We start from the raw sequence: 17520 nt of genomic DNA, 5'->3' as shown, positions 1-17520 counted from the left end.
AAGATCTAATTATCTTCACATCCTCCCCATCATATCCATGATAGGCTTGGTATACAGTACTACAAATCCAATTTCTTTAAGCAATAAAGTTCAGAGTATTATGCTTTCCATAAAAACATTTAAGATTCCAAACCAAACTGGCAAACAGAACAAAAGAAAAGTAACTACTGTTTGAGCTACCTAATTACTGAAGGTTTAACAAAGATACCATCAAAAAATATATTCTAGATAAAAATCCAAACTGTATCACCAAGAATTATTCCTTGTGTGAATCAAACAGGAATTTCATTTAGAGATTACTGAGAAGCATCTACCAGAAATAGTAAGTATTCTGCTGCAAAAGCTTCCATTGCTTAAGCTAAGCAAGCGGTGGAGAACAGTCAACTGCAGAGGGCTAGGAAAGGGGCTCATTGGCAAAAGTAGAATAAGGGAAGACAGTAAGAGTCACACCCATTTAACAAGCAAAACTCTCAAAAAAGGACAACACTAGGCAAATGTGACCAAACGTTTATTTTACCACACCGGGAACGAAAATGGCATACTCCTCAAATGAGGACATCAGAGGTTTTGCTCCTATTATATTCTGGCTAGTTTTCATTCAAGAAAGCTAGGCTTGTGAGACTGGTGGACTCAAAGAACACAAAATTTTATAGACTGAATCTATCATCTGCCAATTCATAATCTGGACATGATTTTTATTTCTGTAAGTTTTAATAAAATATATGCAAGGAATTACATGAAACATTACAATTAACTTTGGCAAGAAAAACAACAGTTGTCTTTTATACCTGCACTTAATACATGGGGTTTCATTCTTCAGGACCGATGAGATAAATAAGAGACTAAAATCTTCCCTAAGTTAGGGATATTAGGTTGGTTTCATACTGTAACAAATTGGCAAGATCAAAATGCTCCATATTTTGCTGTCCTTGAACAAATACATTTAAGATATAAACCATAAAGACATCCAAGCACAAATTACCTTAAAAAACACATAAAAACACTTCTCCAAAGATGTAAGTGAACATTCATGACAAAGAAAGATATAGCACACACCTTCCCTTGACTTGTTTCCAAGGATGAGGACCATTGTTCTTCATTGCTTTCTTGACAACTTTTGCCAAAATGCAAAGGAAAACAGTGTAACTACTGCTGGATTTATACAGGTCAAGACCTTGTTTATCACAGCAGCAGGTCTTCACCATTTCTAGCATAGCCAAGGGTGACTTAATGATATATGTAAGGCCTTTTAAAGGAAGCCAAGAAATACTGAAAGAACTATTCTAAAAGGAAAAAAACAGAAAACAAGTATTAAATCTCTGAATAAATAACAACAGAAAGCTGTAAATCCCAACTAGCTCATTAAAATTCAGACTCTTCTTAATCATAAAAAGTACACAGCCATTACCACATATTCCCCCTAAAATAAAAATTCCATTCAAGCACAGAATACAAAGGAGTGTTTTAAATTCCTGGATTATCCCCAAAATGTCTTTTTAACAGTTTGTCTGTTCAAATTAGGATACTGTCAAGATTCACACACTGCATTTGGTTGACACGCTTCTTAAATCTTTTATCCTATAAAAATTTCCAATGGATTCATCATACCATTTAACAGGTAATTTATTGTGCAGCATTTCCTAAATTCTAACTTTAGGGGCTTCTATCTTGCTACATTTCAAGATCTTCCTTACATCTTCCTGGAGTCACTTAATGTATATCTTAATACAAGATATCTGCTATCTTTTCTGTAAATTAGTAGCTCTATCTAGTGGACTATTCAGATTCAGGTCAAGTTTTTTGGTGAGAATCTTCCAATGGCAGTCTTGAGTACTTTCCATTTCAGTTAGCAAAGAGGCACGTAACTTCTGACTTTCACTCTTTTTGTGATGTTAAGACTGATCACGCTGATCGATCCATTTGAGTGATCCCCACCATTTGAACAGCCAGGGATGCTCATCATCCAGATGGCTTATTTCAACAGATGTGCAAGATAGTGATTTTCTAATTCTCTCGTTCCTTCTATACTAGTTTGAAATTTGGTAAATTTCAGAATATTTCAGAATATTCGGAATATTCAAATTTCAGAATATTCAGTTTATATTTTCCTTTATTTATAGTTTCTAGAATAACAACTTTTCTAAAAATACCACAAACTCGAGGATTTAAACACATAATCCACAGCTGTCTTTATTCTTTATCATGCCCAAATTTACCCAGCACTGGGGAATGGGAGCTCCTTAAAGCAGGCTCCTATGTTCTTCTGACACAACTCCAGCTTACTTGGATACCTTCTGTTTTCAGGTATAACAAGACATTACAGACCCATCTTGTATACCTTCTGCCTGAAAATTAGAATTGGTCATTTCTCCAGCCAGACTGACCATACATTTCAGAGAAAGGTCTTGTTCTCATTTTTAATAAGTTCAATTCTGTATAGACCCAAACTTGTAATTTACTTGTAACTCCTCCATATCTTTTTCTGTCTTGATTGAACATTTCACTATATACTTACTCAGAAAACCAAACATCCCAAATCTTCTCTTCTCTCCATATACAAGTAACAATCCTTTAAATGTACTTTTAAAATTTTCTCTTCCAAATTTACTCTCTCTTTTTAAATTCACTGTCCCTATTTTAATTCTCATTTGCTGCATTATTTACTTATACTACCACAGTGGACTACTATCTCATCTGTACCCACTTTCTTTATATTACTTTCAGAAAAAAACCTTCTCAAACACATACATAATGTGTCACATATTTGCTTTCCAATGTCTCCTGGATAAATTATAACTCAACTGCATGTTATCTTTAACCCTTCAAAATCCAGCCCTGGACTAACTTTTCTACTTTCTTCATCTCCCGTATTTCTCCACAGTCACCTCAGACTCATCATTTAGAACTATTTAACACAGTAGGCATAAATCATGTTTTTTCATGTCTCTATACTGCTACTGCTAAGTCACATCAGTCATGTCCGACTCTGTGCGACCCCACAGACGGCAGCCCACCAGGCTCCCCCGTCCCTGGGATTCTCCAGGCAAGAACACTGGAGTGGGTTGCCATTTCCTTCTCCAATGCAGGAAAGTGAAAAGTGAAAGTGAAGTCGCTTAGTCGTGTCCGACCCTCAGCGACCCCATGGACTGCAGCCTACCAGGCTCCTCCATCCACGGGATTTTCCAGGCAAGAGTACTGGAGTGGGGTGCCATTGCCTTCTCCGTCATGTCTCTATACACTTGTTCAAAACACTATTCCTTTTGCTTGGATTTTCATTTTCTTCTGTACTTGGAAAATTCTACTTATTCCCCAGGCCAATTTAAAAAACTATGAGTTTTCATCAAGTCTTCTAGAAGTCCATATACTTCTACAAGTCCAGATACTCCTTCCTCTAGCATTCCAGAGTATTGTAACTCTTTTCTTTTTTTCTACAGTGTGTGTGCTTCTGCCTAGTAGCCTAGAAGCTACTCAAATGCCAAGCCTAGTTCTTATTCAAGATATCATTAACTGTTCGATGTGTTGCAAGCAATCAGTAGTTGTTAGAAAACATTTATACATGAGGATTTTAAAAAACATCTTTCTGGCACAATTCTGATTTCTTGGCTTATTAAACTCACCCTTAAGAGAAAAGGGATGTCAGATGCTCCATTCCCCTATGTCAATGCTCTTTAGACAATGTGAAACATATATTTTTTAGCTACTCTAATCTACTTTGAAAAATTAACTTTAAGAAATCTCTGTAATTATATATAATTAAACCATAAAAACATTCCCCAAATATCATGTTCAAATTCCAGGAACAAATTCATACTCTATTTACTCACCAGGTTCTTACTGTAATATTCCCACAGAATGGTGACAACTGCAATGTTTGGCTCCCAGAAATCACAAAGGGTCAAACAACAGTGAAGATACATTCGTAACTGCTCTTCTAGTATACCATCCTAAAAAATAAACTGAAATTGTGAGGAACTAAATAATGACCAACACACATTATTATAACTTGACACTGCTGCAAATAACCTGCTCCTGAAAAGAATATAAATATATATCACCAAGTCATACCCATTCTCATCTTCAGACCAGAAGGTCTGAATCAGCACAAGGTATATAAGTCTGCTTTAGAGAAGGTTAATATGATAATTGAAATTACATAACTCAGTTTGACTTTTAACTCAATTATTTAATAACTGCAATAGGTATTTAATAACTGAATAGTGTTGAACCCAGAGACTGACAAGAAACCCTAACCAGAAAGCAGCATAAGTTATCTAAAAATACAGAAGACTCAATCATACTTAAGTAATTCTTTATAGAAATATAGGAGTTATTCTTCTAAAACTCAGAGCGTTGCCAGAGTACATATGTTTTAACCTTTTAGAATGTGGCAATAGTAAGAGTAAAAAAGTGACACTTTAAACTTATATATCAAATAACATACATGTTTGTTAAAAGCTGACATAACACTGAATTCCAGTCAGTTATTCAAAGCTTACTGTCTATCAGGCACTAGTCTAAGGTACTAGGCATAATGAAGTTACACTTTGGGGAGAAAGGAAAAAGAGGATACAAAACAAGGATACAAACTGTTTACACTGATAAATGTAAACAGTTACAACCACTGCAAAAAGCAAAACAAAAGCAGAGTAATGTGGTAGAGTAACGGACAGAGGATGTGGGTCATTTTTTTTTTATCAGGAACTATGAACTGAAAGGCCTTTTTGAGGGTTAGTTGCTCAGTCCTGTCTGATTCTCTGCAACCACATGGCTTGTAGTCTGCCAGGCTCCTCTGTCCATGGGATTCTCCAGACAAGAATACTGAAGTGGGTTGCCATCTTACTCTTCCAGGGGATCCTCCCCACCCAGGGATCGAACTCTGGTCTCTTGCACTGCAGGCAGACTCTTTAACATCTGAGCTTTTGAGGGCTGGAATTTGGGTTAAATGATTGGATGGAAAAGAGTCAACCACATACAGAAATGAAAAGTAAAGCACTAATGGCAGAGAAAATACATGGAAACTTCCTGAATTAGCAGTAAGCTTGGTATTATCGGAAAAGGCAATGGCAACCCACTCGAGCACTCTTGCCTGGAAAATCCCATGAATGGAGGAGCCTGGTAAGCTGCAGTCCATGGGGTCGCTGAGGGTCGGACACGACTGAGCGACTTCACTTTCACTTTTCACTTTCCTGCATTGGAGAAGGAAATGGCAACCCACTCCAGTGTTCTTGCCTGGAGAATCCCAGGGACGGGGGAGCCTGGTGGGCTGCCATCTATGGGGTTGCACAGAGTCGGACACGACTGAAGTGACTTAGCATTGGTATTATAGGATTAAGTCAGAGATAGTCAGGAACCATATCTCATTTAAGGCTTTTCAGGTCACAATCAGAAGTATGGACTGTATTTTAATTATGTTGGTAAACCTTTACAGGACTGTAAACACAGGGGTGACATGAAATGAATGTTTCAAAAGTGCTACACTGGATCAAGCAAGATGACAATAGCAGATAAGAACAGAGGTATAAGATCAGTTAGAAGAGCTGAAAGAGAACTTCCAGCGTAACAGAAAAGCAGACAAAGGTTAAGTACAAAGCAGACATGCTGGAAATGTGAAGGCGCCTGGGAAACAGTATGCTTTAAGCAAAGAATTGTTGAGTGGATTCAGTATTGTCTCTTTTCAACAAAGGTACGTGGTTATTTCATTACAGAAGATTAAAATGTCTCCTTTTTTCTACTTCCTTCTCCTCCCACCAACTAAAAATTCTAGGAGATAATTGTGAAACTGTAAGATTAAGACAGGCAGACAATTTTAGAGTTATGATGGAATTTGTGGATGACTTATATTAAGGTATGAAAGAAAGATAGCAATTAAGGGGAATTCTTAAGTTTTGGCTTAAGAAAATGGATTGATGGAACCACTTCTTAAGGTGGCAAAGAACAGGGAGGGAACAGATGAGAGAGTGCACAGGGCAACCAAGTAGAAATATTACACAGACAATTTATGGGTCTACAGCTCAAGGAAAAAGTCAGAGCTACTGATACAAATTTGGATATTACCTTCACACTGACGGGTTTTAGAGCTAAAAGCCTAGATAAGATCAATCTAGGAAAGACTGTGGACAGAAAACAGAAAAGAACCCAGAACTGAGAGCCTATTGCTTTTCCAAAATTTAAGTATCAAGAAAAAGGAGGCCTATAAGCAAAATCCAATGAAGTAGGTAGGAAACCAGGCATCATGGACTCTGAGAGAAGTATTTCAGAAAGGGAAGGGGATCACCACTTCCTGTACAAAGTTACATACTTTCATGGACACTTCACACACAGTTCTTACCTTCCTATTTGCCTTCAAGTCTATGAGTTCCCTAAGGGCTGCAATAATGTTCCCTAGGCCTAGCACAGTGCCTGCTTCACCAAAGAGACTCCGTAAATGTTTTATCAACAAAACAGATCTGAGTTCTAGTGTTGCTTTTCATCAAGTAGCTCTATGGTTTCAGGAAAGATATTTAGTTCCTCTGATAATTAAACTCATTTAACCCTCACTGGTCACTAACGTTCTTTGATTTTATCGTGAAACTATTAAACTAGATGTAGGTTTATTCACATGACACACTACTGATGTGAATTAAAACATACTAATTTAATTATGTTGCAAGATTAAAAAGTGAATTACATGAAAAAAGTGGGTTCGTTTTGAAGAGTTTTGTATTGCTTTGTTTGGTATCTGAAAATCATTTTACATGTAAAATTCACAAAAATTTATTTTATTATAAAAATTTATTTTATTTTAAACCATAAAAATATACAAAGTTTGGGGGAAAAAAAAGGTTAAATACCAAGTATGTGTCTGATATTATATGATGTTTTACATGTTATTCATGTATGTCTCATATCATCTCAGTTTTACTACATTCATTTCCCAAAAAAAAACCAAAAAACAAAAACAGGTTGAGGTTCAGAAATTATAAATGGCTTACCCAAGTGCATATGGGAAGGAGTTAGGACTCATGACTCCAAAGCTTGTTAGACATACTCTAATACACCACCTTCCAAAAACATGAGGGAAAAAAAATGAACATCTAATCGACACCAGATTTGATCAAGATTGCTCTTAGTGACCAGAGCAAGATTTGAATCAAAGTTTGTGAGACCAAAGCCCATGCTCTTTCCATTGCAACCAATCAAGAAGAAATTAAATACAGTATCCTGGGGGATTTTTCCTTTTTTTTGTTGTTAAGGAAAGGAGATAAATTTCCCATCCTTTTCTTGCTACTGACTACAGATTAAAATGAAAAGAACTGTCTTATAAAATACCATGTTCTCCACAGTTCTGGCAGGGTAAGTCAGTTGCGTGTGACTTGAAAAGTAAGTTTCTTTTTTTAATTAATCACTGTATTTGTTGTAAAGCACATTCTCATGTTTTGTATATTCATCCATTATTTTGTTTTGAACCATGTTCCCTTAGTGCGTCTTAAAAATTTCCATTAAAAACTGTGTAGGTGGGTGCACATCGGCTGAATTAAATGATCTGCCCATCTTCAAGTTCAGAAAGCCAAAGAGATAAGAATTTACAATAGAAGCAGAGGAGCCAACAGACATCTTAGTTCAAATTCATAATGGAAAAACAGCTGAAATATGGTGAGGAAGAATGTTTGAGAACATCTGAGTATATTAATTTCTTCCTACCTTACATTTTTCCGATCATAAGACTTACTGGAGGGAGAGAAGATCACAAAAACAAATTTTAAAAAGTGGAAAATTGAGAGAGTTGCTTTCCACAAGTATTACCAAAACAGATCTTACAAATCAAAGTACATTACTAATCAAAGACATAAGAGCAAAGAAGTTTCAAAAAAGAAAGTTTTAAAATAACAACAACAACAAAAAGCAGAGCTTTATTAAGAATCTTACAAGGTCAAGTGTTTTGAGGGAGTTTGGAATGATGGACTTCCCTCGTGGCTCAGATGGTAAAGCATCTGCCTACAATGTGGGAGGCCCGGGTTCGATCCCTGGGTTGCGAAGATCCCCTGGAGAAGGAAATGGCAACCCACTCCAGTACTCTTGCCTGGAAAATCCCATGGGCAAAGGAGCCTGGTAGGCTACAGTCCATAGGGTCACAAAGAGTCGGATATGACTGACAGACTTCACTTTGGAATGACTAAAAAACACATATGAAGATTCAAATTCAAGCTTCGCCACTTCCTAGCTAGCTGAGTGAACCTGGACAAGGCTTACTCTGTGTCCCAGTTTTCCTAATGCCTAAAATGGGACTTCACAAGACTGTCATAAGTGGAAAATGTACATTTAGTGCCATGGATAGTGCTTGCACAGCGACAGCTGTCGCTTTGAATGAATTTTTTTAGCTGAAACATTTAGTCTTGACAATCATATAATAAAGGCAACACATTCACACTATTGTACCTTAAATGGACATATTTTAATTTTGTGAGTGTTGAAGCCAAACTCTACCTAAACCAAGAATTTTGATTAACATTATCTAAATCCACGCTCTCTAATTTTTAATAAACCAGAAGGCCCGTGGGGCTCTTTTCCATGTAGATTCAAACCTACCTATCTCAAATCCAGAGCCCACACTACTCAATTTCTACATTTATCACAAGAACCTGTGGGCTCTCTGGGTGTCTCATCTCAGCTGAATGAGTACATATAAACTATTCATATAAAAAGCAATCCTAGAATACTCCAGTGTCTGCTGCTGATCTCTCAGTCCTTTCAAAAAGGGTATCTTCCTAGAACTTTTATTTTGAAAGATCAAATGCAGGCATATTAAATTTGGGTATATTCCATGCACCAAATTGTTTTACTGAACTAAAAATAAAAACAATTTTTAGCTTATTTTATAGAAATGGCAATATAACAACTGGGGGTTTGTTTTTTATGCATAACTAACTTGCCTATCAGAAACCACCTGGAGAATAAAACTTATGTTCAAGGTAAATAGTAACTGTCAGTCTGATGGGATTTTATCAGGATTAGATAAAGAGAGCGGCTTCCCTGATGACTCAGTGGTAAAGAATCTGCCTGCCAATGCAGGAGACATGGGTTCGATCCCTGGGTCAGGAAGATCCCCTGGAAGAGGAAGAGGAAGAGGCAACCCACTCCAGTATTCTTGCCTGGAAATCCCATGGACAGAGATGCCTGACGGGCTACAGTCCATGGGGTCAGAGAGAGACCGACATGACTCAGTGACTAAACAAAGAGTTAAGACTTCAAATCCCAGTCAAAATCCTTCTGTCCAAGAAACACAGTAATTCTGGATTAGTAATTAAAAGACTGACCCACATTATTCAGAACTAATCATATTCTGAGTTTTTTTAGCCTTAAGACTCTCATTATTATTTGACAAATAAAAATATTTTTTAAAATATTAGGCTTGCTTAGGATTTCTCCTTGCACCCCTTCATGACCTTTGAAAGAAAACTGTTGTGAACTCAGAAAATAATGAGGCTTTATTTAAAAAGTGGCATAAAACTAAAAACGTCCCTTTTCATATGAAAATAATGATGCTGCAAAGGTAGAACAAATGCTTACTGTTAGCATTCACAAATGTTACACAGGATTACCTCATAAGAACGTTTCTAGAGCAAATACTTCACTGTTCAGTTTAAGCAAAATTGAACAATATATGTCCTCTTTACTAACAAAGCTCAGTGTCTGTTTCTGGAAGATTCTCTATGGCTACAAAAAGATTTGGAACATTATTTGCTTAATCAAAACTATAGCGGAATGCCCACCAATTTTATTTGAAGACTGCTGTATATGTAAAACATTTTTTTTTTTAACATTGCAAACAGACTCTTTCTTTCACAGTTGGAGGTGAAGTCAAAGCACACGAGCATGGTCAGATTTTAATTTACCTCAATGGGGAAAAACAGATAATCAAACTGATAGCTCTATCCAAACACATTATTTATTCTTTATGACCACCTACTGAACCCACAAAATTGGTTTCAAGAACTCCAGCAAGTTGTCCTATACTACTTATAAAATCTAATTTGATACAATCAAGGCAAGACAAAATTGAGATTACTCCAGAGAATGGACCGCTTTTTTCTAAATATTACAATGACCTCCTCTCTCACAAGACAGATATTTCTTTGACTTTATGCTAGACCTAAATTCACAGAGAAAGTTTCTTAGATGAGCTGTACTATCCTTGCTTCTCGGGTGATTGGCTTGGCCCAGTTCTCTAAGGTCTTCCCTGGTTTTATCACCGAAAAGTCCCACATCTTGGGATATCCCCAGCCAGGTAAATCCACATGGTCAGTCTACCTACTTACAAGAATTAGGGATGTAGCCTCACAACAGCGTTAGCAGATACCATTAAAAGACTGATGATGTAAATAATGGCCACTTTTTAGGGATTCCACACATTCTTGAAGTAAAAAAAAACACATGTCTGAAACTTTGAGCTACTAAAATCAGTATGTTCTCAAAAAGAACAGAGAAAGCCAATTAAAATGATACAAAAAAAGAAACAACAATTTTTACAATGGTTAAGATAACAGCTCTTCTGCTTCTGATGCAACTGATATATTCAGAGTTCTTTGGCATTCTAATCTAGAATTCTTAGTTCATAACTAGAAATTTTATAATAACTAAGTATACTTATGTTTTTACCTAAAAAAAATAAGATTTATGATAATAGGGAAAAAAAATTTTAAGCCATTAAAACGATTTTCAAAGATATGGGTAAAAAATAAATGTATATGTATATGTGTAGCAGTCTTGTACTACTATATTTTTTATTCCTCTTCAGGTTTTTAACAATCCTCATTTCTTAAGAGAAAATGAGTCTATTACCCAAACTTAAAAAAATACTAAAATTTCCCTTTAAAATCTTACATAAACAACTTATGCCACAAAACTTTACAGAACTATAATACAATAAGTTTAAAGATGTGATGAAGAGCACACTTAAAACTATTTTAAAAGAAGGTCAAATCTGACCTCTGGGCCATGAAGCACTGCATTAACAGTTCTGCAGAAAGAAAAATGATAAGCTATGAAATGAGGGCTCAGAAACTAGGACCTTATCAGTCAGAGTATGATTCAAGCCTGTAAGACAAATTGCTCAGCAAGGCAAGTCACCTTCCTGCTGTGACGAGGATACAGCTGAATTTCCAATGCCACTGACTATCTCCCTCATCGTGTCTCCTAGACTTGATATCATACAGTCAAGGAATGGCTGATTCTGAAGCTTCTGCTCCTTATTTTGAATACATTTTGTCAAAGTCACCAACTACGATAATTATCTTTGCCCTTTAACTGGCAACTCAGTGTTAAAATAAAAATCTTCAAAATAAAAACTACTGTACAAAGACTCTGCATTAACAAAGAATGATGATTCTTAGCTCGAGTTTCTAATAAGTAAACCAAGTTTGTTATTTAAATCATTTTAACGGTTTGATTGGTTCTTAAAATCTGTAACATAAAAATTTAGCAAAGCCCACAAACCATCTCACTTTAAATGTGTACCTGAACACTGATGGACTTTTTCAGCAGTTCTTCTACAAAATTCCAATTTGATTCCATCTGTCTCTAGAAAGGGAGAAAATATTGCATTAAAATTATTGCCCTTAAATACTCCAATTATCAGGAGTTGTTTTATTACAGTGGTGCTTCTATAAAACTATAAACGTTTTAACAAATAGTAAACTATTGCTCTCAATTATCATCTAATAGAAAAAAAAATTTAAGTATATTTTAAAGTCTTTTACAACACCGAGTATCTTCCTTATTCTGTACTTTACTCAGTAGAGATTTTTACCTTTGTTTTATGCTGCTGCTGCTGCTGCTAAGTCGCTTCAGTTGTGTCTGACTCTGTGCGACCCCAAAGACGGTAGGCCACCAGGCTCCCCCTATGCTAACGGCCTCAAAATGGTCTACTCTAGTAAACAAGTAACTAAAAAAATTATTGTAAAACAACTTTTACACATTTGATACCTCATTTAGCCAGTGGTCACTTACCAGGTAATCTCAACTATCCAGAAGCCTCTACAATAAAGAAGAAAGATAAAAACGACGCGAAAAGCCAACATATTTCACAAAGGCTAAGCAATGAGAACAACTCTACTTTTCCCAAGGGAAAACCTAGAGGAACTTTTCACAGGATACCTGGTTCACTTGATTCCCAGGTAGATCAGTGGTAAAGAATCTGCCTGCAGTGCAGAAAAACCAGATTTGATCTCCGGGTCAGGAAGATCCCCTGAAGGATAAAACGGCAACCCACTCCAGTATTCTTGCCTGGAGAATCTCATGGACAGAGGAGCCCAGTAGGCTATAGCCCACGGGGTCACAAAGAGCTGGACACAACTGAGCATGCATGCTACTTCACTTGATATTCAGTTCCTGAAGATCTGGATATGTGGATACCGGTCAAAACCAGAAGCAAAGAAAGTACATTCACAAAGATGCAAATCACAGCTAGTTTCAAACAAGGGAAGAACAAAAGGTGCAAAAGTAAGCCTGAGACCTTAGAAAGCTAAGCCAGAGGCCTTAAAGAATAAAGGCAAAGAGTTTCCTCATACCCTCCTATCCCTTTTATAGCACCCATGCTGTTCATAAGGATGAATTCCAGTGACCAATAAAAAGTTAAAGCACATTCAGATTTTAAGTGGCTGGATAATGCTCATATAAGATGGATGCTAACTATAAGAAATCACTGAACAAGTATTTCCTTAATAAAGGTGCTTAGTGACTGTGGTAGCCAGCTCTAAGACAGCCCCTAGTGATCTCTGCTTCTTGGAATTCATGCCCTTATTCAATCCCCTCCCACACTGTACCAGAGTTGGTATGTTAATAGAAGAATACCAGCACTAATAGTACTGAAAGAATGTCAGTCCCAAGATTCTGTCTTAATGACAATCTCTCTCATTGACTCCTGGGAAAAGTTGTGCTAAGAACAGTACCAAAGAGGCTCACATGATGGGTAATTAAGGCCTTCTGTCAAGGTTAGCAAGAAGAGAAGTAAACCCTCCAGCCCCAGAGATTGAGGTCCCAGGGGACAGCTTGATTCCAAACTCATGAGATTCTGAGCCACAACAACCCACCTAGGCTTCTACTGGATGTCACACCCTCAAGAACTGTGTGAGATGTTCATTCTTTTAAGGGGCAAAATTTTGTTACACATCAGTAGATAACTAGTATTGTACAATGATCTAGTTTTTAGAAAGGAATTATTGGTTTTCTCAAATATATTTATGTAAATAAAGTACATGCAAAATATTTATCAGGAAAAAACATCTAGTACAGAATTTGCCCTGGACCAAACAGAACTACATGGACATCCTCAGATGGTCAATATTGAAATCAGATTGATTATATATTCTTTGCAGGTGAAAACAGAGAAGCTCTATACAGTCAGCAAAAACAAGACCTAGAGCTAACTGTGGTTTAGATCATGAGCTCCTTATTGCAAAATCAAGACTTAAATTGAAGAAAGTAGGGAAAACCACCAGACCATTGAGGTATGACCTAAATCAAATCCCTTACGATTATACAGTGGAAGTGACAAATAGATTCAAGGGATTAGCACTGATAGAGTGCCTCAATAACTATGGATGGAGGTTTGTAACACTCTACCAGAGGGGGTGATCAAAACTATCCCAAACAAAAAGAAATGCAAAGAGGCAAACTGGTTTTTGGAAGACGTTTCACAAATAGGTGAGAAGAGAAGAGAAGCGAAAGGCAAAGGAGAAAAGGAAAGATAGAGTTCCAAAGAATAGCAAGAAAAGATAAGAGCTCTAAGTGAACAATGCAAAGAAATAGAGGAAAACAGAATGGCAAAGACAGGAGATCTCGTCAAGAAAATTGGATACCAAAAGAACATTTCATGCAAAGATGGGTACAACAAAGGACAGAAACAGCGAGGACCTAACAGAAGAAATTAAGAAGAGGTGGCAAGAATACATAAAAGAACTGTACAAAAAAGGTATTAATGACCCAGATAACCACGATGATGTAGTCACTCACCTAGAGCCAGACATCCTGGAGTATGAAGTCAAGTGTGCCTTAGGAAACATTACTACAAACAAAGCTAGTGAGGGTGACTGAATTCAAGCTGAGCTATTTCAAATCCTAAAAGATGATGCTGTTAAAGTACTACAAGCAATGCGCCAGCAAATTTGGAAAACTCAGCAATGGCCACAGGACTGGAAAAGGTCAGTTTTCATTCCAAACCCAAAGAAAGCAGTGCCAAATATTCAAACTACTGTACAATTGTACTCATTTCACATACTAGCAAGTTAATGCTCAAAATTCCCCTGCATACCGGCACACATTGATGCTAACAGTTTAGTTTCAAAAAACTAAAATCATGGCACCCAGTCCCATCACTTCATGGCAAACAGATGGAGAAACAATGGGAACAGTGACAGACTTGATTTTCTTAGGCTCCAAAATCACTGTGGATGGTAACTGCAGTCACAAAATTAAAAGACGTTTGCTCCTTGAAAGAAAAGCTATGACAAACCTAGCCAGTATATTAAAAAGCAGAGACATCACTTTGCAAACAAAGGTCTGTACAGCCAATGCTAAGTTTTTTCCAGTAGCCATATACGGATGTGAGAGCTGGATCATAAAGAAGGCTGAGCGCCCAAGAATTGATGCTTTCAAATTGTGGTGCTGGAGAAGAATAATAGGGAGTCCCTTGGACAACAAGGAGATCAAACCAGTGAATCCTAAAGGAAATCAACCCTGAATACTCATTGGAAGGACTGATGCTGGAGTTGAAGCTCCAGTACTTTGGCCACCTGACGCAAAGAGCTGACTCACTGGAAAAGACCCAGGATGCTAGGAAAGATTGAGGACAGGAGAAAAAGGGGGCAACAGAAGATGAGATGGCTTGATGGCATAAATGACTCAATGGACATGAGTATGAGCAAGTTCTGGGAGTTGGTAATGGACAGGGAAGCCTGGTCTGCTGCAGTCCATGGGGTCACAAAGAGTCGGACACAAGAGCAACTGAACTGAGCTGAGTCTCCACGTCCAGCCAACTAGGTAACCTGAAGCAATGCTCAGTTTAAGGATGTGTTTCACACCTTTATCACTATTTCAAAAGTTTCAAAGACAAGAACCAGCTGGCGAGACTGATTGTACTGATGATCCCTGCAATGTCCCAAAGTAATTATTCTCTTTAAACTATATTTGCTTTTTAAATAGGTAATTAAAATTGTAAGAGGTAACACTCATTAGGAGCAAGGCAAGGATACCTACTCTCATCACTTTTAACTGGAAGAAATCAACATTGTTAAAACGACTGTACTACCCAAGGCAATCTACAGATTACCTATCAAATTACTCATGCAATCCCTATCAAATTAGTCATGTCACTGTTTACAGAACAAGAACAAAAAAAAAAAATTGTATTTGTATGGAAACACAAAAGAACCCGAACAGCCAAAACAATCTTGAGAAAAAAGAATGGAACTAGAGAAATCATGTGCCCTGACTTCAGATTATCTTAGAGACCTATACTAATAATTTTTTTTTAATGTGGTACTGGCACAAAAACAGAAATATAGATCAATGGACTAGGATAAAGTCCAGAAATAAACCCCCACACTTCTGGTCACCTGATCTATGACAAAAGAATATATAATGGAGAAAACAGCCTGTTCAACAATCAGTGCTGGGAAAACTGGGCAGCTGCATGTAAAAGAATGAACTTAGAACATTCTCTTAACACCATATACTAACATAAATTCAAAATGGAATAAAGACCTACATGGAAGACCAGATACCATAAAACATAGGAACACTCTGATATAAATCACAGCAATGTTTTTTTTGGATCCATCTCCTATAGTAATGGAAACAAAAACAAAAATACACAAATGAGAGCTAGTTAAACTTAAAAGCTATTGTAAAGCAAAGCAAGCCATAAACACAATGAAATGACAACTTATAGAATGGGAGAAAATATTTGCAAACGATGTGACTAACAAGAGATTCATTTCCAAAATATACAAACAACTCACAAAGCTCAATATCAAAAACCCAAACACTCAATCAAAAACTGGGCAGATGATCTATACAGACATTTCTCTAGAGAAGACAAACACATGGCCAACAGTCACACGAAAAGATGCTCAATATTATGAATTATTAGAGAAATACAAATCAAAACTATAATCAGGTATCACCTCACACGAGTCAGAACAGCCATTATCAAAAAGTCTACAAATAATAAATAGTGGAGAGGTTGTCGAGAAGAGGGAATCCTCCCATACTGTTGGTGGGAATGTAAATTGGTATGGTCGCTATGGAGAACAGTAAGGAGTCTTTAGTCTTTAAAAAACTAAAAATAAGAGTTACCATATGATCCAGCAATCCCACTCCTGGGCATATACCAGAAAAGACAAAAACTAATTCAAAAAAATACATGTACCTCAATGTTCATAGTAGCACTATTTACAATAGCCAAGACATGGAAGCAACCCAAACGTCCATCTAGAGATGGATGAATAAAGATGATGTTGTGTGTGTACACATACACACAGAGGAATATTACTCAGCCATAAAAAAGAATGAAATAATGCCATTTCCAGCAACACAGATGAACCTAGAGATCATACTAAGTGAAATAAGTCAGAGAAAGACAAATATTATATATCACTTACATGTGGAATCTTAAAAAAATGATACAAGTGAACTTATGACAAAACAGAAATAGACTCACAGACATAGAATACAAGCTTATGGTTACCAAAGGAGAAAGGGGGAAGATATAAATTAGGAATACAGGATTAACAGATACACACTACTACATATAAAATAGATAACAAGTATCTACTATATACCACAGGGAACTCTATATTCAGTATCTTGTAATAACCCATAATGGAATGGAATATGAAAAAGAATATATGTAACTGAATCACTTTTCTGCACACCTCAACACTAGAAATCAACTATATTTCTAAAGAATAAAAGCAAAACAGATGCCTGGGGTTGTAAGATGATAGCACATCTAAGTTGAGAGACAAGCATTAAACAAAAATATATGAATATATAAAGCCTCTAGAACGAAAAGTGAGATACCAAATTTTTCTTATAAGCCAGTACTAAGCAATTGGCAAGTTTTTATTTAAATACACATACAGCTAATGTCTAGTTTACAAAAACTTTACAAAAAAATTTAACCATATCTGAAATCAACCTAAAAAAAGGAAGATTTCACATTAACCTTCAGGGCAAAGCAGTTTACATTTAAAAACTGAAACATCTTTATGATTATCACAAGACTGGAGGTAGTTCTCTGCTGCAGAACATATGGCTAATCACTGTAGCTTTCTATCATCCTCTCACATCAGGTAATTCTTTAGTGAAATAAAGCATGATCAATGCATAACCATTTTCTATACGGTAGCTGGCTATGCTAATACACCATAAGGAGAAAAGAAATTCAGATAATTTTCAAAACTCTTTAAGTAGATCTCGGACACAAATTAACATCCTATATAATCTCTGAAAGAATGAGTTAATATACCCTTATGATCAAAG

At 36.5% G+C, this 17520-nt stretch overlaps 1 protein-coding gene across 1 annotated transcript in view; it reads right to left on the bottom strand.

The window, feature by feature from the left end:
* The window catches only part of MMS22L (MMS22 like, DNA repair protein), a 121037-nt gene that overhangs the window by 81791 nt on the left and 21726 nt on the right, over positions 1-17520 (bottom strand). Inside the window, exons 10-12 of the mRNA XM_052645943.1 lie at positions 11494-11556; positions 3825-3944; positions 1057-1283 (exon numbers count right to left, since the gene is read on the bottom strand). Coding sequence (XP_052501903.1) covers positions 1057-1283; positions 3825-3944; positions 11494-11556 — 410 coding nt within the window. The remainder of the gene's footprint in view (positions 1-1056; positions 1284-3824; positions 3945-11493; positions 11557-17520) is intronic.

The sequence above is a fragment of the Budorcas taxicolor genome, chromosome 9, assembly GCF_023091745.1.
Source record: "Budorcas taxicolor isolate Tak-1 chromosome 9, Takin1.1, whole genome shotgun sequence".
In the NCBI taxonomy this organism is placed as follows: Eukaryota; Metazoa; Chordata; class Mammalia; order Artiodactyla; family Bovidae; genus Budorcas; species Budorcas taxicolor.
Note: the sequence above shows the minus strand (reverse complement) of the source record. Positions and strands in the feature narration are given on the sequence as shown.